At 37.3% G+C, this 23,392-nt stretch overlaps 1 protein-coding gene across 7 annotated transcripts in view; it reads right to left on the reverse strand.

The window, feature by feature from the left end:
• The window catches only part of SPEF2 (sperm flagellar 2), a 196,774-nt gene that overhangs the window by 152,108 nt on the left and 21,274 nt on the right, over positions 1-23,392 (reverse strand). For 5 of the 7 annotated variants that reach the window (XR_001830836.1, XR_001830837.1, XR_001830835.1 and 2 more), the window contains exons 3-8: positions 18,352-18,604; positions 15,523-15,693; positions 13,387-13,527; positions 10,782-10,846; positions 5,817-6,003; positions 1,274-1,462 (exon numbers count right to left, since the gene is read on the reverse strand). Coding sequence is in view for 2 of the 7 variants with exons in the window: in XM_017548274.1 (XP_017403763.1) it covers positions 1,274-1,462; positions 5,817-6,003; positions 10,782-10,846; positions 13,387-13,527; positions 15,523-15,693; positions 18,352-18,604 (1,006 nt within the window). In the remaining 5 variants the exon portion in view is untranslated. The remainder of the gene's footprint in view (positions 1-1,273; positions 1,463-5,816; positions 6,004-10,781; positions 10,847-13,386; positions 13,528-15,522; positions 15,694-18,351; positions 18,605-23,392) is intronic. The other 2 variants (XR_005203353.1, XR_001830838.1) reach the window with 2 other exon arrangements.

Genomic DNA, 23,392 nt, shown 5'->3' on the forward strand with positions numbered 1-23,392 from the left:
ATTACAGGCTTGAGCCACCGCGCCCGGCCCCCAAATGATATTTCTAAAAATTGCATAATTTTGGCAAGAGCTACAATGCACTTTCATGGGGTACCACAGTGGAAGCTATGAAGCTAGTAAATAAAGCACTACCCTCCTGTTTTCTATAAGGTTTCTCTTCTGTCCAGTCCGGTTTTGTGAATATTTTATGACAGTAAAGATAGGCTATCTAAAATGCCACTCACATGAGTTCTCTTCAATCAAATGTGGACTAATGAATTAAATAAATCTAAAACATCCCCAATAGGAAGAGGACAAGAAGTAATCCTTATTCTCCTTTAATGAAATCCATCTGTTTTTGTCACTAGAACCCACATATACATAAAGTTTGGGACAAAAATAACCTATTAAATAATTAAAAGATTGGATATTTTGATTTTCAGAGTTATAAAAGGGCCAGGACACAATGAGACCATAGTAGCAAAGAGTACAGCTAGCAGCCTAGATCTGAGTTTCTGTATACAATTCTCAACTCCGGGGTACCAGAGTACCCTAGATAAAGGACTTATTCTCTTCTGAGGAAGAAATAGCACAAATGGGCCTGAGAAATCTCTTTTTTTTTCAGAAGGCAAGGAATTGTTGACTAAAGACTAATGGTGTCTAGTTGAAAGGAAATAGCTTAAAAGTTCTCTCATTGCCTGAGGATATTCACCTAGAAAAACCAATAGCAATGCCTATTCTAGTAAACATAGTAAACTTTTAAACAAAAAAAAGTATCGAGAAAAAAAAAGTAATCACTCAAGGAAATGAAAGTTAGATTATCACTATTCTTTTTGACAGAACACTTTAGAAAACAGAGTGACATACTTAAGATATTCAAGGAAACAAACTGTGAACTAACCATATTATACACAGCAAAACTTACAATCAAGTATAAAAGGCACACACAGTTACCAATATAAAAGAACTCAGGGAATATGGTTTCCATGAGCCCTTCCTGAGAAATCTATTAGAGAAGGAGCTTCAGACAATCAAAATGACTAGTGAGACATGGACATAAGGGTTGGTGGAGCATTAAGTACTTAGCTACTTGTAGAATCAAGGCTAAAGGAAGACAGTATCATACTATGCAGTGGCTATATGCCCTGTTGATGGAGTTACACAAAAGTAAAAATGGGCAGATAACAGGCTGATCATGTCAAAAAAAATCAACTCTTATTAGATGATTGGCAACAAAATATAGCTTTGTTTACCATCACTTGGTAGAAAGATTTCTAAGGCAGATAGTATTTACCGCTTCTCGATCAAGAGCATCCTGGAAGTCTTTCAGTCGTCTTTCCTCATGTTGTTTTTCTCTGAAAATTCTGTTTTGCCATAAAACTTCCTTTTCATGCCGAACATGCATGAGCTGCACAGCAATCCTGCGCTCCTGCTGGGACTGCCGCATCAGTCGGTTAATCAGCTGTTCCTCCCGATAAGCCTCCTGAAAACACCAGGGGAAGAGCCAATTATTTGTTAAAGTGTTGTCCAAATTCCCCATTGGGCTATGAAGCCTGTACAGAAACAATATACAAAAGCATAATGTTCATCTAAATCAATTTCTGTCATTTGACTTAATTTGACATAGCAAAAAAATCAAATTATGAAATGAGAATTTCCAACAAAAGTTCATGTTCAGAAATGTTATGATTTTGCAACTTACAAGCACTTTAAATAAATTATTACTTCATTCAAAATATTATTAAAAATAAATTAGGTGATTTTTTTCAAGGTTTTAAAAACAAGTGAACAGCTAATGGATACTAGGCTTAATATCTTGGTGACGAAATAATCTATACAACAAACCCCCGTAACATGAGTTTACCTATATAACTAACCTGCACATGTACCCCTGAACTTAAAATAAAAGTTAAACAAAAATAAGTGCTATAACTCTGAATTTAAAAGCATGTTTTCAGAAGTTTAGGATTATGTTACACACATTTTAACATTACTACTAGTTGTAAATAAATGCAGCCGTTGTCAGCTGAAGATTGCAGATCTGATTAGTTCCTAGTGAGGATACTGCAATACCAATGTGAGGAAAAGCTATTAATAAAAACTGACAGAATATGACGCCTGGAGAAGAGGCTGGGGGAAATGACCTACTGCTTATCTTAAAAATCTGAGTGGTAATAATCCGAAACAGAAACTAGATGTATTCTTGGCTGTTTGAAGAGAATAGAAGGGTGACCAGTAAATGAACAGTAGAAAAAAACGTTAAACTGGGAATCAAAGGACCTGGTCGTCATAATAAGCTGGGTGGCCTTGGGCAATTAACTCAGTTTCTTGGGCCTATTTCTTGTCAGGTAAAATGATGGGTTTAGATAGACGATGATATTCAAGGCCCTATCAAGCTCCCTCACTCTTTCGAAACAGAGACATCATGTGGAAAGAGGAGGTATCTATAATACTCAGTGGGGAAGACATAGAAAAATATCTAGACACTGGAGGAACTTACTCTGGTCTACAGCCACTACCTAATTTTCCAAAGACGCCTGAGCAGCTAGAGAATAGGGCACTGCAGGAAAGAACTAAGAGCTAAGAATTCAAAGGTATTCTAGTTAAGAAGTGAGGGAAGGGCCTGGTGTTCAAATGCCAGTTCCAAAGAAATAGCATAGAAAAGATTATTAGAAGGCAGAGGTAGTTGACTTGGAGTAAATCTTAACTAGCCAAGATACTAGCCAAATGACCACAGAACCAGGTAGGAGCCAAATTGTGCTCCCAGTTTGAATATCTCCACTTAAATGCCTACGAAGTACTTCAACTCAAAAAGTCCAGAATTAAACACACTAACTCCCCTTCAGATCTGGTCCTCTCCCCATATTTCCCCATCTCAGTTGATGATCCTACAATAATCTACTCTGTGATCTAAGACATTAGGGCCATCCTAAGTTCATTCCCCTTAATCACTCCTAATACTCAATTGTTCAGGAAGTAGTCTATTATACCTCCCAGGTACTTTTTTAAGCCACCCCTCATTCCATTCCATACCCACTGACACCACCCCATCTTGAACAACTTCAGGCCTTCTCTACCAATCCTTTCCTTACCATCCCTATTCTCAAAACCTGTCCTCTAAAAAGTCAAACTGATTTTTCTAACTTTAAATCTCATCATTTAGTTCACATAATTCCACATATTTATGAATCAGTAGGCAAGATATTAACTTGAGCACAGGACTCTGGCTCTGTCTTCACCACCCAAACCAAAACAGGAATACTTAAATTCCAGGGGGAAACTGGAACAACTTGAACACTTGGGAAGATATTTTGAGGCATTTTTAATAGATTAAGTGCAAAGGCATCAGAAAAAAACATCCAGGGTTGACGTGGGATTTATGTCATGCTTGTGAAAAGCAGCAGGTAATGGAAGCAGAGGAATTCCTAGCCCTGACATATATAATTTTTCCTTTGGAGGAGAGGAGAATTGATGGAAAAACCAGCCATTGCACACATGAAAATTTTCCATTCCATGACTGTGAGCCAACATCTTGTGTCAGCTGCACAGAAGCCTGGGCTCACTAAATTCCATGGAAAGCAGGTGGTGGGAATGGAGGGAATACAGGCCTGGTTCTAGGAACAGCAGCTTCCCCACACACAGAAAAGCAGCAGCACAAGAGGAGATTTCTGTGATGGAAATTATTTATAGTCCTGACTCTTTTTTAAGTCCCTTAGGTTGCTGGATTTCCAAGCTAGTAAAGATATCTCCAACTCTAGTTGTGAAAATTCAGTGTTAATAACATCCTAGTGGAAAGCGAGGAAATCCAGAAAGAATTCATTTACTCCATTTTCCAGCCAAACACCAGGCCTAGATTATAAGTAGAAAACTAGTGAGAAAAAAACTTGCAGCCAACACGCAAGCACTTTGGAACATACATAGAAGTGTGCCCAAAATTTCATTGCAAGGTAATGAAACTTGAAATGGGTAGTTATTTTAAAATCAACTTTTCAATTATCTAGCTTTCATAATTTGAAATTCTTCTAATTAAAAAAGATGACCAAACTGACTGAATGAAGATATAATTTGAAGAGATCTGAATTTGAAGAAATAACTTTCTAGCACAAAAAGATGTCCAGAGCTATTTTTTGAACTTTCACTAAGAAAGGAGTGGAATCCATGAATAAACTTCATATTAATATGAAGCTTTTATTTCTTTTCAGTGAGCAAACAGACCAGACATGGGTAGATGAATAAAAGCATCTTCAAATGTTCTTTTTAGACGTACATATTTGTCCTATTTACATTCACAACTGAAATCACCATCCACCCCAACTTTGCTCCTCTCACCATCTTCCATATCTCTGTAAATTACACCTCCATCCGTCCAGGTGCACAACCTAGAAATCCGGCTTTTCATCCCACTTTTTCACTGTCCCATGTCTAACGAATCATTAAGTCCTATTGATTTTACTTCCAAAATCACTCTCAAAGCCACTTATCTCAATCCCTATTGCCACTAAACTAAATGTAAACCAGGATAATCTCTTACTCAAATTACAGCAACCACGAACTTCGATTGCCCGTCTGTAATCTAGTCTCCAAATTAAAGCCAAAGTGATCTTTCTAAAGGCAAGTCTGACCTGATCACTCTTATTCCCCTTAGCATTCAAACATGAAATCACAAAATCTATTTCTTACTATATATCTTACAAAGCTCATACATAATTTGGCCTCTGGTGACTCCTGCCAGATGACATGACTTTCAGTTAGCTAAAAGCACTGAGCTTTCCATGTGATAGTCTCTTGCCTGGAAACACACTTCACCTCCCACCATTTCAGCCTCTCCGGGAAACCGCCCCTCACCCCTACCCCACCACAACCACCCCACCTTCAATTAGCTCACTCCTGACCCTTATCCATGCTTCTGCTATTGTCCTCCAGACACCGTCTCCTGAAGCAAGCCAGGTGGACTTCTCCTAAGTGTCACTCCCCCCAAACCCCCTTTCACCTGCATAGCACTTTCACACTCCAATGTACTTGCTGTTTGTAGATGTTCCTCTAAACAGAAAGCTCTGAGAGATAGGCATCTTGTTATTCTTGCTCTCTGTTATATCTCTGAGCCTATCACAAGTACTCAAAGCATAGATATTCAATAAATATGTGCTCAGTGTAAGAAATGATCGGCGATCCTTGAGCTGTAGTGGCATCAGGATCACCTAGGGAGCCTGTAAGCACAGATCACTGGGCCCCATCCCCAGCATTTCAGGTCCAGTCTGGGGTGGGGACCAGTAATCTGTATTCCTAAAAGTCCCAGGCAATGCTGTGGCTGCTCACCCAGTAATCACACTTTAAGAACCACTGGAATAGACTGGTGAACAAAAGGAGAGGAAGAACAACATTTTTCCATGTTGTTTTCATTCATTCCCCGTTTCCTCTAAAAGTAACAACAGAGTACACATGGCAGATATAGACTTCAGGTTCCTTTTAATATATTTTTTATTATGGTAGAATATATGTAACATAAACTTTACCATTTTAAAGTGTAGATTTGTCTTAAGTACATTCACAATGTTGCATAATCATCACCAGATTTTAGATTCTTTATTAAATAGGTAAGTTTTTTTCTAGTATATTTACTATTATATACTAGTATATATGTGTGTGTGTGTGTATATATATATATATATATATATATAGTATATAATATACTAGTATATTATGATGTGAGGATGTGAAAATGACATTTGATGAAGAGTAGCAGACAATACATATATAAACTACATATTATGTATATAGAAGACTACATTTTGTAGAATTCCCAGCACTGTTACTTAACCTTCATCTAAATATCTTACCTCTTGTGCTTCATGGGCTATTAACTGGTCCATTAACAATTTCCGCCGTCTTTTCTCCCTTTGCTCTCGTGCAAAAGCATCTTCTTCAAGGCGTTTCTGGATTTTTTTAATGTACTCATCATCCGAGTAAGTATTTAACAAATTGGTAGCTGTCTGGCCTGCTGTATCTAAAGAAGTCTTCGATGCACTAAGAATAATAGTTTTTATTTTAGATTTTTAATAATAATGTGATCCCATGCCGCTATCTGTGACTATGGAGAAAGATCTCAGGAGAGGGATCCCTTGAGTTCGCTGTTAATTTATTAATACAAGCACTGAAGCAAATATTTGAAATCAGGGTGATACCCTTAGCTTTCGACAGATCCCATTTGCTTCACCCCATTTCTAAACTCTCTTTCTGTGAGGTCCTTAGCATCAGCGTTTTTGTTTGTTTGTTTGTTTGTTTGTTTTTTTGAGACAAGAGCTTGCTCTTGTTGCCCAAGCTGGAGTGCAATGGTGCAATCTCGGCTCACTGCAAACTTCACCTCCTGGTTCAAGCAATTCTCCTGCCTCAGCCTCCCAAGTAGCTGAGATTACAGGCACATGCCACCATGCCCAGCTAATTTTGTATTTTTAGTAGAGACAAGGTTTTACCATGTTGGCCAGGCTGGCCTCCAACTCCTGACCTCAGGTGATTCACCCGCCTTGGCCTCCCAAAGTGCTGGGATTACAGGCATGAGCCACTGCACCAGCCTGTTCTGTCAATTTTTATGATTTTCATTGTATCCAGAGATTCCGGATTTCTTTTCCTCTTGTTCCTGTTGGCTCTGGGCCTCTAGCCTCCACTGTTTTGAATCAACAGTAGGCAGGCTATTGATAACCCAAGTGTCAGGGAAGGCAGAGCTCTGAAACAGCAGACCAGGCACACTAATGCCAGGTCACTAGAGATTACTTCTCCATGCAGATGGTTCTATCTACTACACTCTTCCATCACCCATGAAAGTGCAAGTTACTATATGAACTCCCAGATGAATTTCTAAGGGCTTAGAATAGTGGCTGAATGCTTATTGAAAACACAGGAGTTGAAAGTTGGCTTGCTTATCGTGCCACATACATAAGCACAGGTCTAACTGTCTTCTTACCCATGTCCTAGAGACTCAACTCAGAAGACTCAACTGAGAGCTCTTGTCTTATCTCATGTCCACAAATAAAGGATCAGGAAGAACCCAGTAGTCTTTTCAACAGAAAGTTAAACACATTCAATTTAGTGAGACAAATGGTGGCTTAATATTCAATTCATAGATTCATTCCAAATTTATCATTAAAAGACATATTTTTATATATATAAAGATCAAATAATCATCAATTTTCATCTGCATCCTCTTCAAAAAGTAAAAAGAATACAATAATACAAGATATACCATAATGTTATTCACCTAGGAATAATGAACTTTTATATTACGTATAATCATTGTTTTTGTTACAAGTAATTAACATATTTGGTCTACAACATTACTTATAATCTTATTCGAAAAATAAGGACACATTATTAAAGTGTGTAGAGATGTCATAAATTCTCATATAGACACAAGTATTCTTATAAAAAACACAGTTAACTCATATTTAATGTTTAATGATGTAATACCTGCATATTTATAATACAGACCATACTGTAGTATAGGACATAATTTGGAGGTTTGCTGCTCCCAGCTGATCTCCTAGTGAATACGAGAAATAGCCTATTTTTCTTCTCTCTGCACCTGTGCCTAGCATGCCTAGCAAGAAGGTGTCTGCTAAATTGCAAATAATATGCTAAAAAACACCATACATGTATAAAAATCAAACTAAAGTTCTGATCATTTTATCAGCAGAGGCTCAACATTTGATTACATTCTGTCAGTGAGAGGAGCTGAGCACAAATTATGGAGGTACCAAGCACTCAGTAAGGTCAAAGACAGAGCTTAACCCTATCTATTAAGATTTAGTATTTAATTGCATAGCAAAACACTTTTAGATCTTTCATCAAAAATATTATTATATTTGTACCTAAGTGTGTTGTGTAAAAGACCCTGCCCTGTAGCATGGGTTAATAGCTCTCTCAACACAATATTTATGCTGTCAATAATATACTTAACATATTGCTTCTCCTTTATCAGTCAACCCATCCATCTGTTGTCTTATTCCAATAAACGTGAAAAAAAGCTACGCATTATGTACTTGAATAAATATTCATTTTACTAAATGTAGGTTTCTTGAGGGCAGTGATTATATTTTCTTTTTATCTGTTTGCTTGCCAGACCTTTATCAAATGTAATAATCGTATATGTATAATCTATTAGTAGCAGAGATCTTGGTTAAATTTGTAGTTCTTAAAAAGTAGTTGCTGGGAAAAGCCTCTGATAGATCTATTAATCCAAATGCCAAATTACAGAAGCCAATAACCCCAGCTAAAGAAAACAAATAGCAGACAGTATTTATGAGTCATTTAAAAAATGAAAACATGGAGAAACCTTGTTATGTAGGAAAAATGCAGCATGAGAGCTCTTGCATTGCTGGGATTGAGGCATCATTTCATTCTTCCACAAAATAAAAACAATGGACTTTAAGGTGGCATCCTGAGAAACTGTTCAGGAGCAGACTATGAAAGAGGCAGCTGCAGAAAGTACTCCGAGGTTCAAGCTGGGAGATTTTATTGCCTTCTGGCGTTAAGTTAGTGTGAAGTTCTCAATGTGCCCAGAATATTCTTGATTCTAAGCTAAGATTCAGAATGAACTGAAAAAGTAGTGATTAATGAAATGGCTTAAGAAGGGCCCTATTTCATAGCCATAGCCTTTGTTTTCTTGAAAAGTTTGCTCTAGGCCAGCGTTTCCCAACATTTTTCTTTTTAAGGCCGAAAGAGAAAGCCATCTTTGCGTAACACACTGGAAAGGATTTAGATTCTCAGATAAACTGTTCACAGCCAGAGAGGTAACTGGCCCAGGGACTTCAGCTGCCCCAGGCCTTCTCTTCCTGCTGTAAGTGAGGGTGTCAATATGTCATGTGCCCTCTGCTGGAAATCTTTGGCAGGACCAAGTGGAGGTTTCTGTGATAAAGGGACCTGACACTACTATTTCCTTCCCTTTTCTCTCAAAATAGAGCTCCAATTTTATGCAGGGAAACAGTGTGCCCAGTTAAAGACTACATTTCCCAGCTTCCCATTCTGCTAGGTGTGGCCATGTGACTGAATTCTCTACAATAAGATATAAGCAGAATAAGCAGAAATGTTATATGGGACTTCTGCAAAGGCTTTTGAAAGAAGCTACTTCAGATAGGAGATATCTACTTTTTTTGTCTGTCTTCCTTCCTGATAGGATATGGGCCAAATGGCCAGAGTTCCAGCAACCATCTTGTATCGTGAATGTAACATTGAGGATGGAAACCACACAACAGGACAGTGATGCAAAAGTGAAGAAAGGAGGAGGCTCAGTCCTTGACGACCTTGGAGCTACAGCATACACCATGGGTCACTTATCTTCTGATTTCTGTTACATGAGAGATAAGCAGATTTCCTTCTAATTTAATTCACTGTTGTTTTGGGGGTTCTAAAACTAACTGATAGAGACCTAGGTCTGGTTGGGTTGGCAAAGGCAATAGGGAACAGGTAAATGTTTGCAGCTGCAATGTACAGGGATGATCTTTAAGACATTTAATAGCTGACATTGCAAGGACACCAACCAATAGAAATAGATACTGCTGCAGGGCCTGAAAGACAGTGCTGTGCATCATCTTAACCTCTGGTTGCTAAACTGTGTGGAAATTGAGGGGTCCCAGGAAAGGGGCAGGCCAGGGAGCAGCAGAAAGTCGTATTCATCAAGTAGCAAAGTTTTCAGTAGTTTAAGATGGCCTTTCTGGTGGACACCGGCTGTTTATCATCACAGAGCCTGTGGCTAGAGAGGTGAGTGAAAGAGTTAGAAGAAATTCGTAGTTTCATGGACCAAGGTCCGGGTAGGTGTGCTAGGGGGTTCAGGTAGTGATTGCATAAATGAGGAGACCTAGATTACGTTGTTTTTATGGGTCAGGAGCAACACTGTTAAATGGAAGTGAGAATCAAAATAGGGCATCAGGAGTTTCTGCAGTGGGCAGGAGGAAAGGTGATGTACATAAGTGTTCTCCATTTTGCTTGATTTTCTTTCTGACATCTGACTTCACCGTTTCTTCCTTATGGCTCTGATTTTCCTTGCCTCCTCATTTGACTGTCTCTCCCTTCCTTCAGAAAATTTTAATATGAAGCTGAAGTATGTAATTTGTTTCTGCTTTTCTTTAGAATTAGTACCTTCTTTAACAGAGATTCATCTCATATTTCGTAAGATGTAAATGCATAGAGTTTGGAGAGTTTCCATTTAAAAATGCAGGAAAACCCAGTTGCTCCTATATATGTGGTCTCTAACGAATTACTTTCTGTGAATCAATGACCCCCTATAGAAAACAAAGTATAAAGGAGCTTTATCTTTAGGTAAATGAAAGCAATTAATGAGTAAGTTTGTTCCATGAACCCATCAAAGTGTCTGTTTTAGTAACATTTGCTCAATGAACTCATTCACTCAGCTTCTTACTGCTAGTCCCTATGCTAACTGCTGAGGCTACAGCCTGATATAAACAAAACTAGAGTCTAATAAAGGCTTTACCATGACAAATTTAAATTAGAGGTACCTTGAAACAATTTTAGTGAATGTTTAAAAAATATGTGTGAACTTAGAAGAATAAACATAGCACAGAAAAATAAATCAACTTTATATTTCATGATAGTCACCTTCTAGATATTTATCAAAGTGTTAACAATCTGAACTTTAGCTCATTTATCTTCCCTAATATACTCTCGGAATCAAGATTCTCTGAAGTGAAAAGATCCTTGGCACGTCTCTTCCAGATAAAATATTTCTAAATATTCAAAAGCTATATGTAGAATAGAATGCAGTTTTGTGATTCTGTAAACAGTTCACATCTCACCTTTCCTTTGCTTGGAGATCCTTTTTTATTAATGCTTCGAACATCTTAATTTCACTGGCCACATCCTTTAAAGAAAATTAATCATCAGTTCTCTGCCTCTAAAAACCACTGAAAAAAATCTTCATTTACCATATTCATTCAAGTTTATAAAGTGACATGTACTACTAATTCAAGGTAATTATGACTTAAGATATGAAAAGATGCATTCTAAAATATTTTTATAATTTTGATTTGTTACTTTCAGACTAAGCTAACTACATCTAAAAGAATGTGAAAATTGCCTCCTCTGAATCATTCACTTCATGATCTTGACAGGGTACCAACGGACATTTATTTCATCAGAATAAAGATTATCAAAGAGTCAGGACATAAATTTTTGAATACAAATATTTCCTTCTCTCTCTCTCTTTTTATTTTTTATTTATTTTTATTTTTTTGAGACAGAATCTCACTCTGTAGCCCAGGCTGGAGTGCAGTGGCACAATCTTCGCTCAAGGCAACCTCTGACTCCCAGGTTCAAGTGATTCTCCTGCCTTAGCCTCCCCAATAGCTGGGATCACAGGCATGTGCCAGTACACTCAGCTAAGTTTTGTATTTTTAATAGAGATAGGGTTTCACCATGTTGGCCAGGCTAGTCTCAAACTCCTGACCTCAGGCAATCCTCCCAACTTGGCTTCCCAAAGTCAAATATTTCTTTAAAAATTGTTGTCTCAGGTGTTGTAAACATTTCTCATGCAACCTTATTTACACTATTAATTTGTTATCTGAAGATTAACTTTAGCTCACCTTTGTGTTTTACAAATACTTTTTTAAAAACTTTAATCAGTCCGGGTACAGAGGCTCACACCTGTAATCCAAGCACTTTGGGAGGCTGAGACTGGCGGATTGCCTAAGCCGAGGAGTTCGAGACCAGCCTTGAGTACCTGTAGTCCCAGCTACTCAGGAGGCTGAGGTGGGAGGATCACTTAAGCCTGAGAGATTAAGGCTGCAGCGATCCATGATTGTACCACTGCACTCCAGCCTGGGCAACAGAGTAAGACCGTCTCAAAAAAGAAACAACAACAACAACAAAACTTTAATCAACTGAGGGACATATGAGAGGTAGATACTGAAATGGAGTCAGCTAAAAGCCTCTGTAGGTGGTAATTTTAGAATCCAAGTACAGGATATTTTGGTAGTATTTAAAAAACAAAAAAAATGTGGATTAATGTAAAATTCAATGCATTTACGAATCAGAGAGATCTGTCAGTCTCTGCTTTACTAGCAGTGGGTAAAACATGTCAACTTTCTGGGTCTGTTTCCTCATCTACAAAACAGGAAAAATAATATCCTACTTAGAGAGTTGTTTGCAAATTAAAGATAAAGTGAAGTGCCCTATCCACGGCTTGACATACAGCACATGTTCAATAAATGGTAGTTATTAATCATCTTTGTAGGTCACATGGGAGAATATTAGCAATCATTGCAGCAGTATGCAGTGTGAATTGCAGGAATCAGTATCAAACTATAACACTGCTCTCCTGTGAAAGAAAATCAGATTGTAGCTTACCGAAATGATTGACAGTTGATGTGGTCTAGTAAAATGTCACTGGTATAGAGGTATCTTAAATTTAAATATACTGATAGCAACAAGTCACTTAATATTCCTGGGATTCATAGAAAAATAGCGTGTGGTGATGAGGAGGAATTGAGTAAAAACATATAGTAGGAAAGGCATATGTATGCTATATGTACCTTGACTGGCCCTGCTGTACTCAAGGCAGTTATGACCTGCTATGGTTTGGATGATTGTCCCTGAAAACAGCATATGAAATTTGATCCTGATGTTGAAGATGGAACCTAATGGGAGGTGTCTGGGTCACGTGGTGGGTCCCTTGTGAACAGACTGATACCCTCCCTGGGGGTGAGTTCTCACTCTATTAGTTCCAATGAGAGCTAGTTGTTAAAAAGAGCCTGGCACCTTCTCTCTCACTTTCTTTCTCCCTCATGAATAGATTGATTCTCTCCCTAAGGGTGAGTTCTCACTCTGTTAGTTCCCAAGAGAGCTGTTTAAAAAGAACCTGGCACCTTCTCTCTTCTCTCTCCCTCCATCCCCCACTCTCACTTTCTCTCTCCCCATGTAATGTTTGTACATCCTGGCTTGACTTCCCCTTTCCCTTCCTAACTTCCTCACCAGATACCCATTCTTGAATCTTTCATCCTTCAGAACCATAAGCTACATAAACCTCTTTTTCTTTATAAACTACCCAGCCTCAGGTATTCTTTAATAGCAACACAAATGGGTAAGACATGATCCATCACAACAGCAGCTATTCTGACCTGGTTTGTTATTGACCACAGAATCCTTTTCAACACAGGAGTCTAGACTGCCATTTAATAGGAGTTTGTCATTTCTGGCCTAAAGCTACATTCTTTGTTCTGAACAAATAACAATATAACATGAGTTGAATATGCACAGAGTGGAGGAATTCTAAATGAGAAAGGACAAGGTCAGAGACAGTTTGGAAGGCAAGTGTGAAGTTTTGGAAGGTCTCTATATGTTTCAGAGAAAGACCATTATTTAGTTAAGATAAACATAGCACAAGAGTAAAGGATTATCACTTACCTCTGCCTCTTTTTTCTTTTTCATCATTTTTTGGGCCTCGAGTGCTTTCAAAGTACGATTTGATGTAGGTTTAGGTATCTGTATGATAGCTGCTTGGATTTTGGCCATTATTTCATTTTGTCGTCTTCTGTTTAAGTATTGCTGAATATCCCATATACATTAGTTTAGTTATTCAGAATAACATTCAGAACAGGCAATATAATACACTCACAGGTACAAATATATAAAATTTATCTATTGAAATTTTCAGAACCCAGCAATTAGCCAAGGGACTAGGTGTCACAACTGTGTAATGTTAAGAAGCAGGTGTCAATATCACTTATTGTGAAAAGCATAATGTTAAAACACAATTCTGGAATCTGCAAATTATATCTATTAAATGTCTATATTTTCATTCTGTGTGATGATACTAAAAGGACAATAAAGATGTCCCAAATATAAATAAGAGTATAATTCTTTTCCAATCCTACTGTCGTGACTTTACCAAGCATGGGAAGAAAAATATTCTCTCCCTGAAGATGGTCCAATGAGAAAATTCTATCTAGGAAGCAATTTCTAGCAGGGCTCCTGGGAAACCCAATAAAAATGACAAACTTCTCCAAAACCAGCCACACTTAAACAATGAATTCAGAGGCAACCTCATACATTGAATTAACACTAAATTATATGGTATCATTATTGGATGATCTCTTCTGTATGTAGGCAGTAGTTATTTTAAGAAGAATATAAGTAGGAGAATGTAACTGAAAAAAAAAAAGGATCTGAAAATCAGATAAAATATTTTAAAAGTAAATGATTTAAGAAGTAACATGTAAAACTAATCATTACTTTACTACTAATACATTATATTAGAACTAATAGGATCATTAGCTCCCATGTCTAAAGATAAAAAATTTCAATTTACCACTAAAAAGCCATAAATGGTGGATCATTTTCTTCATTTCATTTTCCAAAATATAAATATTTGTTTAATTGCAATATGTTTATCTTTTCTTTCTTAAGAAGATCTGGAAGACACAGGGTCTCCCTTTTGCCTTATTTGCTCCCTGTGATTATTTGAACATAATTTATTTCAGACTACTTAATTGTATCATATTTCCTTTTCCTCAACTTTCTTGGAGACTGTCTGCATTGGGCTTGGCATGAATGGACAGGCTGGTTCCACATAAAGAGTCAAAGCAGTTGGTCTCAAACACTACTTTAAGAGTGCTTTGTCTCTTTATCATGTAACACCAAAGGGAAGTATAATCCTTTATTCACCCTTTGGCAAGTAAGATAATTACCTGATCTTCCAGTTTGTCTCTCATCTTTCTTTTCTTCCCCACAAGGAGCTGACTACATTCAGAATATGTTAATTTCTTATCATTCCAAATAAATACATGAATTTAAAAAGTGATTTTACAGTACAATGGGAAGAACTACATAATTCTTTTGCCTGTAGTTTACACATTCCATATGCCCAGTCACCTGAAATGTTCTGAAAAATCTTTAATGATTCCATGTACCATTATTCTCTCATCCATAAAGGCACAGAAGATCTTTAAAGAGTTTTAAAGAAATTTGAGAAGGAGCAGAGAGTTAGTCAAAGCAAGAAGCAAGGGCCAGGAAGAAGTTAAGAGTTGTTCAGGGTGATTGAAGAAGTATGCAAGCAAAGAATGACCTCACATTTCCAAGAACAGAGAAATGGGGCAGAACCAAAAGACCAAGTGGTTGCAAAAGAGGAGAAAGCGAGGGGACAATGTCTGATCTATCTCCCTCAGTGGTGATAATGGTCACGTGCCTTTGACCAATGGGGTAGCTAGTAGCAACCTTTCATCACTAAAGCAGCTGAAACATTGATTTCTACCAGTGAAGGAGATCCAGTTGTCTTGCTACTCCAGAGGATGGCAGTTCTTGTTCTCAGCCACAAGTAGGGGTGACAGTCAGCAAGAGTCAGGATGGAGAAAAGGAGCAAGGGAGAGAGAAAAAAGGAACAAGCGAGAGAGAGAAAGGGTGAGAGTAGGGCAGGACAGTCACGCATCAGGAAAGTACAACTTGTGCTACATTACTGCTTAGGCAATGTGTGCTATAGGCATAAATCACAAACAGTATACTATGTACTACTAATGAACTTCTGAAAAAATAGTTCTATGAAACCTTTTTGATATCAAAATATCTTTGCTCTTCCTTGAGTTTTTGAAATCTTTCAAGTTCCTCAAAATGCAAATGGGCAAGATCTTCTTTCACGTGTTTATATTTTTCTTGAAACCTGTATGTAACCCGCATCAGATTGAAATCAGTTTGACGTGGTATCATGTGTCTAAGTCTCTAAATGGAAAAAGCATTTCAAAAGATTTTGTTATTAAAGAATGAAGAGTACATTTTCATTATAAGCGCAAATAAAATTTGCCTTCAAAATGAAATTCTTTGAATTACTATTGTTGTTAGGCTAAATTCAAGCCCCATTTCAATTACTCATATTCTTAATTGATGTAAGTGCAATTACAAAAACATTACTATTTGTGTTCCTTCTTTCAAAATAGCCTCATATATACTTGTAGAGTTAAACTTTTTAACTGAGTTTAATTTTCAGTAAATGGTATTTATACTCTTAGAAATACATTTTTGCAGAAATAATTTCATTAAGCCAATTTTAACATATAAGAGATAATATAAGAAGCCAGATTCTTCCCATTGCTTAGCCACTCCTTAGTAAAAAGTGAAGAAACATTAAAACTTCCTACGTTTGTGTTTCAGCTTTACTACCTACTAGCTGCATGAAATTGTGCGAGTTAGCTAATCCATTGGGCTTTAGTTTCATCATCTGCAGAATGGAATATTAAAAGTACCTATCTTTTATGACTGTTGTGAAGATTAAGTGAGATAACATTTATAAAGCGCCTAACAACAGGGCTTGGCATGTCACTAGGTAGGTTCAATAAATTTCAACCATTATTAATATTACCTGCATCTCTTTTCATCTAGTATCAAAGAAGATGACATTTCTACTTCTTTCCTAGGATATCACCTCTTCCATACAAACCATTGACTGCATACTCCTCGTTTCATCCCAGAGGGCCTTTTCCCATCTGGTTCTTGTACCATTTTTATCTCTCCTGTCACTGATTCTTTTTTCAACTGACAAGTTGCCCAGTCTCTCGGTCCATAAAACAAGCAATCTCATACTTCACTTGATCTTTTCTCTCCTACTGTTCTCTTCTTTACCTCTACATTTCTTGAAAGAATAATATATGCTACCCTCTTCCTCATTTCCAACGTCCTTTTTAACTCACTGTATTCCATATCACTCCAATAGAACATGATTTTCTCCCTAATACATAAGCTCTAAGAGGGTTGGGGCTTTTCCTGTGTGTTTGTTGCACAAGTGCTTGACAAAAAGTAGGAGCCCAATAAATATTTGTTCAGTGAATGAACGATTGACTATGGAAGTTCACCCGTGACCAACATCAAATGAGCTAATAGGCTCTTGTCTTCATCTACACAGCACTTATAGTACTTGCTACTGTTGACTGCTTTACAGTTTATTATATATAAACTGGATATAAACTCCACTCCAGTTAATCCACACTTCTTCTTGAAGCTGCAAATATGTCCAATTCTGAACTCTGAGGCAGAAAGAAATAAGCATCCTTGTTTTTATAGTTGGGAATATCGAAGCTGAGAGCTGTTTAGAGGATGGCTCAAAGCTAACCAGCTTGCAAGTGAAGGAGGCCTAATGCAATATTAAATTATTCATATTAAGCCTTATCGGATTTCTAGTTCTCAGAGTGCTGAGTCCATTCTGCTACCAGACTTGTAATGATATCCATGAAGAACGGGCAAATATAAACACAGAGATGGCCCTCATATCTATTATGTCATTGCTGCTTCAAAAATTAAATTTAAAAATATAATTCTGCCCATTTATATTTACTGTTTTGCATCAGTGCAGCACTCAAGATTATTCCAGATGCCCTGTAAAAGTTAATGCACTTTGTTTACCATAGGGAATTGCATAAGAACTGGGGAGAACTGTCAACTAAAAAGTCATATAAATTAGTCAGTAACACATTTAATGAGTATTTACAATGTTTGAAGCATTGTACTAGACATATTTATCAAATCTGATGTACTAAAAATCTGGTAAGATCATATGACAAATAAATAATGAATAGTTAGCCAACAATATCAGTATCAGGAGGGTAAAACCAAGAATGTGAGAATTATACTCTAGAGTTCCAAAGGAAGAAACCACATGTACTGGGCTGTACAGTAGACAGAGAAGAACAGTTTGGGGAAGAGGAGAGATGAGAAGGGTGAGTTTGGGTGTGGGGGAAGGAAGAGCAGGAATAGTCGTGTTTAAGCACAGATTGTCAATTAATGGAGAAGAAAGAAACACTATGCTGAGGACTAGAAAAAAGTAAAAATAGGTTTCTGAGCAGAAGAATCCAATAAAAATTAAATTTAGGAAAGATTCATTTAGCAGTTGATTGACTTTTCCAGAAAGACTGAAGATTAAGAGACATTTTAGCAGGTTGCTGCAGTAGCTGATAAGAAGATCTGTAGCAGAAATGATAGGGTAGACACAGGAAGAGAGGAGCAGGCACAAAAAGTACTAGTCCTGTAGTCCCAGCTGCTTGAGAGGCTCATGTGGGAGGACAGCTTGAACTCAGAAGTTCGAGACCAGCATCAGCAAAAGAGCAAGGCCCTGACTCTCAAAAACAACAATAAAAGTACTGGAAATTATAAAAAGAGTTTGATAAGCTATTGCCAATATGGATAGGATAGAGAGAGATGTCAAAAATGGGTAAATAAATTCAAAACATGAATATAAAATAAAACCCAAGTAAGGCCAGTAACATATGTAAGGGATATATATATATATATATATCTAATGAGGCTTCTTTGTGAATTCAATATTATTGTCATTTCTCTTTACCAAGTTTTACACTGTGACATGCTTATTACGCTTTTTTATGTACCTACCTCTGGAAAAGTATCCCTTTTCATGTTTTGAAGTCTTAAATTTGTCAGAGGCTGCATGGTTTGCATCTCCAATCTAGTCAATCCACTTTTCTTCTTTTTCTGAAGAGCAATGTACAATTGATATAAAAGCTTTGTTGCCACCCCAGGCTTTTCTGTGATGATGCCATGGGCCACATTCTGATCAAACTGCACACCCAGAAGGTGAAGTGTTGGCTCCAAGCGAGAAAAATTATTAAGTTTGGCACTTGAAACCCTGGACAGTAAAATATTTTACATAATTAGACATTAGCATTAAATTAAAGACAAACAACAAATATCAGAGGTATTATCATGATCCAATATTCTGAATTATTTTGTGTTCTTTTAACTGTATCATTCTTCTCTAAAACCACTCTAATGTAAATGCATTGAGATTTTTAATTGACCATGTCTACCTGAACTGTATACATTCATTTCTCTTAAATGGCTACACTAAAACTTTTCTGATCTAAATTGACAATAGAATTTCTTCAGAAGTGAATAAAGAAGTCACAACACCTAAACTTGATATTACTGTTCCTAGTATACTATTTCTCAAGAGATTGCATTCAGGTAGTGGTTCTAAGTCTTTTGTTTTTGAATCACAGATACCTTTGAAAATCTGAGAGCTATGGAACATTTTTTTACAGGAAAAAAAACATACATTTATACATATAGACAGGGAGTATATAACATCTTAGCATGTTTTTGAACCTCTTATAGTCTAACCTAAAAGTGCTCATCCCCTAAAAGGATGTGGAGCTGAGGAAATGTAAGAGTGATTTCTAAATATGAATGAGGAGCGAGCACCATGAGACGGCCAATGTCAAGAAAAGTAGTGATGTAATACCTTGAATTCATGTTGTGGACATGTGGTGCAACTTACTGTCCTGTTTCCTCTGTGTACTGATAATTCTTTTACCAGAAATACTTAGCGACATATACTTAGTATATTATACTACATCAATCAAACTTCAAATAAAATATTTTAAATTAGTAAAAGAGAAACAGTCCTTGGAGGAGACAAAGAGATAATGCATGCTACAAGAAAACCTTTTCAGCATGAGACTAAAGATACTTTTTTGAAGGTCTTCTCAGGTCCAATTTTGCATTTTGTTTCTCCACAAATCACCATACAGTTGGAGATACAACATTTGCCTAAAATGACTCAGGTAAAGCAGACCATGTTTTGAAGAGTATGACTGTGAAAGAAGATAGTCAAATCAACAACATGTGCTTCCATTCTCTGGGCAGGCATCTACCACCCCTTCTGATCTTCCATCACAGTCGTCCTTTCATGCCCTTCTCATCCTAGGAGTCCTGTGTGCTTTGCTCACTACACATAATTGGAAAGACATGAACTGAGAGCCATCTGTCAGAGCTTTGGTCTGGGTTATAACCTTGGGCTACAGATTTTAAGATCATGCTAATTCAGGAGGGAGAGTCCAAAAGCAAACATTACCCATTTCCAAATTTTGTCAACTCTTAGCTCTGCGCTCAAGAAAAAGAGGGAAGAGTTTTCTCTCTCTTACTTGTATCATGTGCCTCCCAGAATGCAGTTGATAAGCCTGTTAATGTTATTGTTCAGTTATCTACTAGGGTTTAAATGTCTTTTATGAACTCGCCAAAGTATGCAGGTATAACAATACTTCTTTCTGGAAGTTTATTTCTAATCAATCAAAATTTGGGGAACATAACTTGTGTGCCAATTGGTGGAAGCCGAATCTTGTTAAAACATGGGTAGAACTGGAATGACAGGATGATCAACAGTTGTTTATTTGAACACAGAAAAACCACTGGGACATCTTTGTCCTGGAGACAGAGCATATGAAGTAAATGATAACTTCTGAAGGAATAAGAAATGTATGTTAAAAAAGCCTTTTCCCTCTCTACTAGCAGTCCTTACTTTCCAGGAGGCTACCTATCTCCTTCCCTTCTTGTCATCTGGTGAGGGAATACATCTTCTTACAAGGTAAGTAGTTGCTGTCCTCCCAGAAATTTGTCTTGACTGTTTACTTTTAAAAAGACAAATCTGGCCAGGCGCAGTGGCTCACGCCTGTAATCCCAACATGTTGGGAAGCTGAGGTAGGCAGATCACGAGGTCAAGAGATGAAGACCATCCTGGCCAACATGGTAAAATCCCTTCTCTACTAAATTTACAAAAATTAGCTGGGTGTGGTGGTGTGTGCCTGTAGTCCCAGCTACTTGGGAGGCTGAGGCAGGAGAATGGCTTGAACCTGTGAGGTGAAGGTTGCAGTAAGCCAAGATCATGCCACTGCACTCCAGCCTGGCAAAGAGCGAGACTCCATCTCAAAATAAATAAATAAATAAAAATTTAAAAATTAAAAAAAAAAGACAAATCCTCTCAATTTTCACATTTGTGAAGTAATAAAAATATTCAAATCAGGGTATTCTTTCAGAGTTAGATGAGTTATTCCTAGAATTAAATCATTTCCAAGATGAGTAACTCTGAGTTACTTACAAAATATATTTCCAGTTTACATTTTAAACCAAAAAAATAAAAGTGTTAGATAAGATCCCCAAATGATGAGCCCTGGCACAAGGTGTGTAAAAATTAGGCTATGACAAAAAAGGGATTATTTTCCTCATCAAATATACCATTACAAAGGTCATATGAGATTGACTTATCCTTGTCTTATTTAAAAGATCATGTGCCCTGGGGAAAAAATGGGTTGTTCCAAGAATTGAAGATGGATGATATTTCGTTCTCAATAGAAGTAGGACCCTCTTCCCACATTAAGGAATGGAATGGCTCTTGGTGAGAGAGAAAGTTAGTCCTTTGTAGTATATGACAAGCAGCGCTGTCACACAGGACACACACGTGTCCAAAGGTGGAGCAAGAGTGTGAAATCCACCCTCTGCTGAGATTGCTAAGCCCTGTCCCTGGCATGAGACTGCTTCTTCCAAAATAGGGCTCCTTTTTCCTTGTACAAAGTCTTCTCTGTTCAACAAGGCCTGCATTTTTACAACTGTTTCCAGCTAGATGGGGACCCTTTTTCCATTTCACACATAGGCCCTCTGTGGTCCTGCCAACAAGAGCCACTTCGGTATACGTGAAACACTGCATCTGTGATCTGGTCAGGATAGTCCTTGAACTTTTCCATGGTTTAGTAGATATACTCTCTGACATCACTCATTTATTCATTGAAAACAATATTATGAGCCTGTTCATAATATTATGGGCCAGGACAATGCTTAGAGCACAAAGAATAAATACACTCTGCAACTTTCAGGATATTTGCAATCTAGTTGAGGAGTAAACATTCATTTCTCATTCATCAAACATTGCTTGGGCGCCTTCATTTGGCAGGTAAGTTCTTATTAGAACTGATTTAGCTACTGATCTGATAAGAACTGATAGATAAATAAATAATTACAACTTGATAAAGATAATGTAATAAGGAAAGGGATGTCCAAAGTATTATTAGAACAAAGAGAAAAGGGAAACCAAATCTACCAAGAAAGTAAAAGCAGAGTTTAGAGAAGGAGAAAAATTTCACCCGGCCCTTCAGAATAAATACAAGTTTCTTATGGTAGAAGTGAAAAAATAACATTAATTTTCAAAGGTACGAGGCATAAACAAAAACATATGATGTGTGTGGACCAGAGAAGCTTAGGTTAGGATTCTAGGTTGATGGGAAATATAGCTGGAAAGGTGAATGAGTGTCACACTGAGAAGCACCTTGTAAGCCATGACCTTTAGAATGACAGAGAGACTGGAACACTCGAGTTTCTTAAGCTGATGGGGATATCACAACTACAGATGTGAATGTAGAGTTTTAGCTTCATGTTGGGAAGTCTAAACAAGGTCTCTCTCTGTAGAATTTACTAGGAAATGTAGGCATTCATTAATTTAAAATACATTTACTGAAAGCTAAATATGCACCAGGCCTATGTTAAGCCCTAGAGATACAAAGAAAAATAACCTAATACCCCTAACTTCATCGTGTTTTGGGCAATGTGAAAGAAACACAGATAAAGAAATTGACAAAAAAGTGATCAGTGTTATAAAAATTAAATGTTTAAGTTGAATCTCTAACTTTGATAAAGGATAAACAGCAGCAAAAACAACAAAAGGATTGGAAATCTGGTTACGTGCAAGTTATAACCCATCAATCTGTACGTATAAGAGCTCCTGAGAAAGCACAAAAAAGAGGAGGAGGGCATGGACACTGGCCTACTTACCCTGGCATTTTTATACCTTGGAGCCTAATCCAGCCTCTTAGCAGCAAAGCTAGGAACAGAGTGAGCGAAGGGCTGAGAGGGCAGGCAGAGGGGGCGGCTGGGGCTAACAATGAATTTATATGCCATGTCCTTGAGGAAGAGATGCATATGAGATGTAGGTATGGGTTAGAATGTTACCCTGTATACTAGAAGCTCAAGAAATTGGATGAGATTAGCAAAAAGGGGTTTATTTGGCAGGACAGTATAGTTTTAATCTATGGCTTCTTTTGTATCATACAGTTACTATATGTAAAATTAGCATAATCTGTTTTATGAAAGAATAATCCACCTCTAGTATGGAAATATCAGAGATGCTTTTGCCCAGAAGTCTTATAACATAGGGGCAGCTTCACAAAGGCTTATCATTACAGGCAAACAAAACCAAGAAATACCTGAGCAGGAAGTATCAGGTTAAAATATTATGAATTTGAAGTAGATCTTCATAAATGGTAGAGTAAGAACTCCAAAAATCTGTTTGTCTTTAAAGGCAACAATAACGTTGATGAAAATTGTAAAAATCAACTTTCTCATAACTCTGGAAATTAGCTAAAGGTTTGCAATAACTCAAGGAGCATTTATTTAAGAAGAGCTGCTGAATAGGGGTAACAATAGAGAGCTTTTTGTCACTTTAGCTTGCTCCATTTCCACATCCCTCTCCCTAGCTCCATAGTGGCTGTGAAAACCAGCAGCAGACTTACAACCATGGCAGCTATAAAAACCACCAGTTTGGCAGTTATCAAAGCAGATAGATTTGAAGCACCTTCAAAAGACCTATCTT

This window comes from Cebus imitator, unplaced genomic scaffold (assembly GCF_001604975.1).
Source record: "Cebus imitator isolate Cc_AM_T3 unplaced genomic scaffold, Cebus_imitator-1.0 Scaffold205, whole genome shotgun sequence".
Lineage (NCBI taxonomy): Eukaryota > Metazoa > Chordata > Mammalia > Primates > Cebidae > Cebus > Cebus imitator.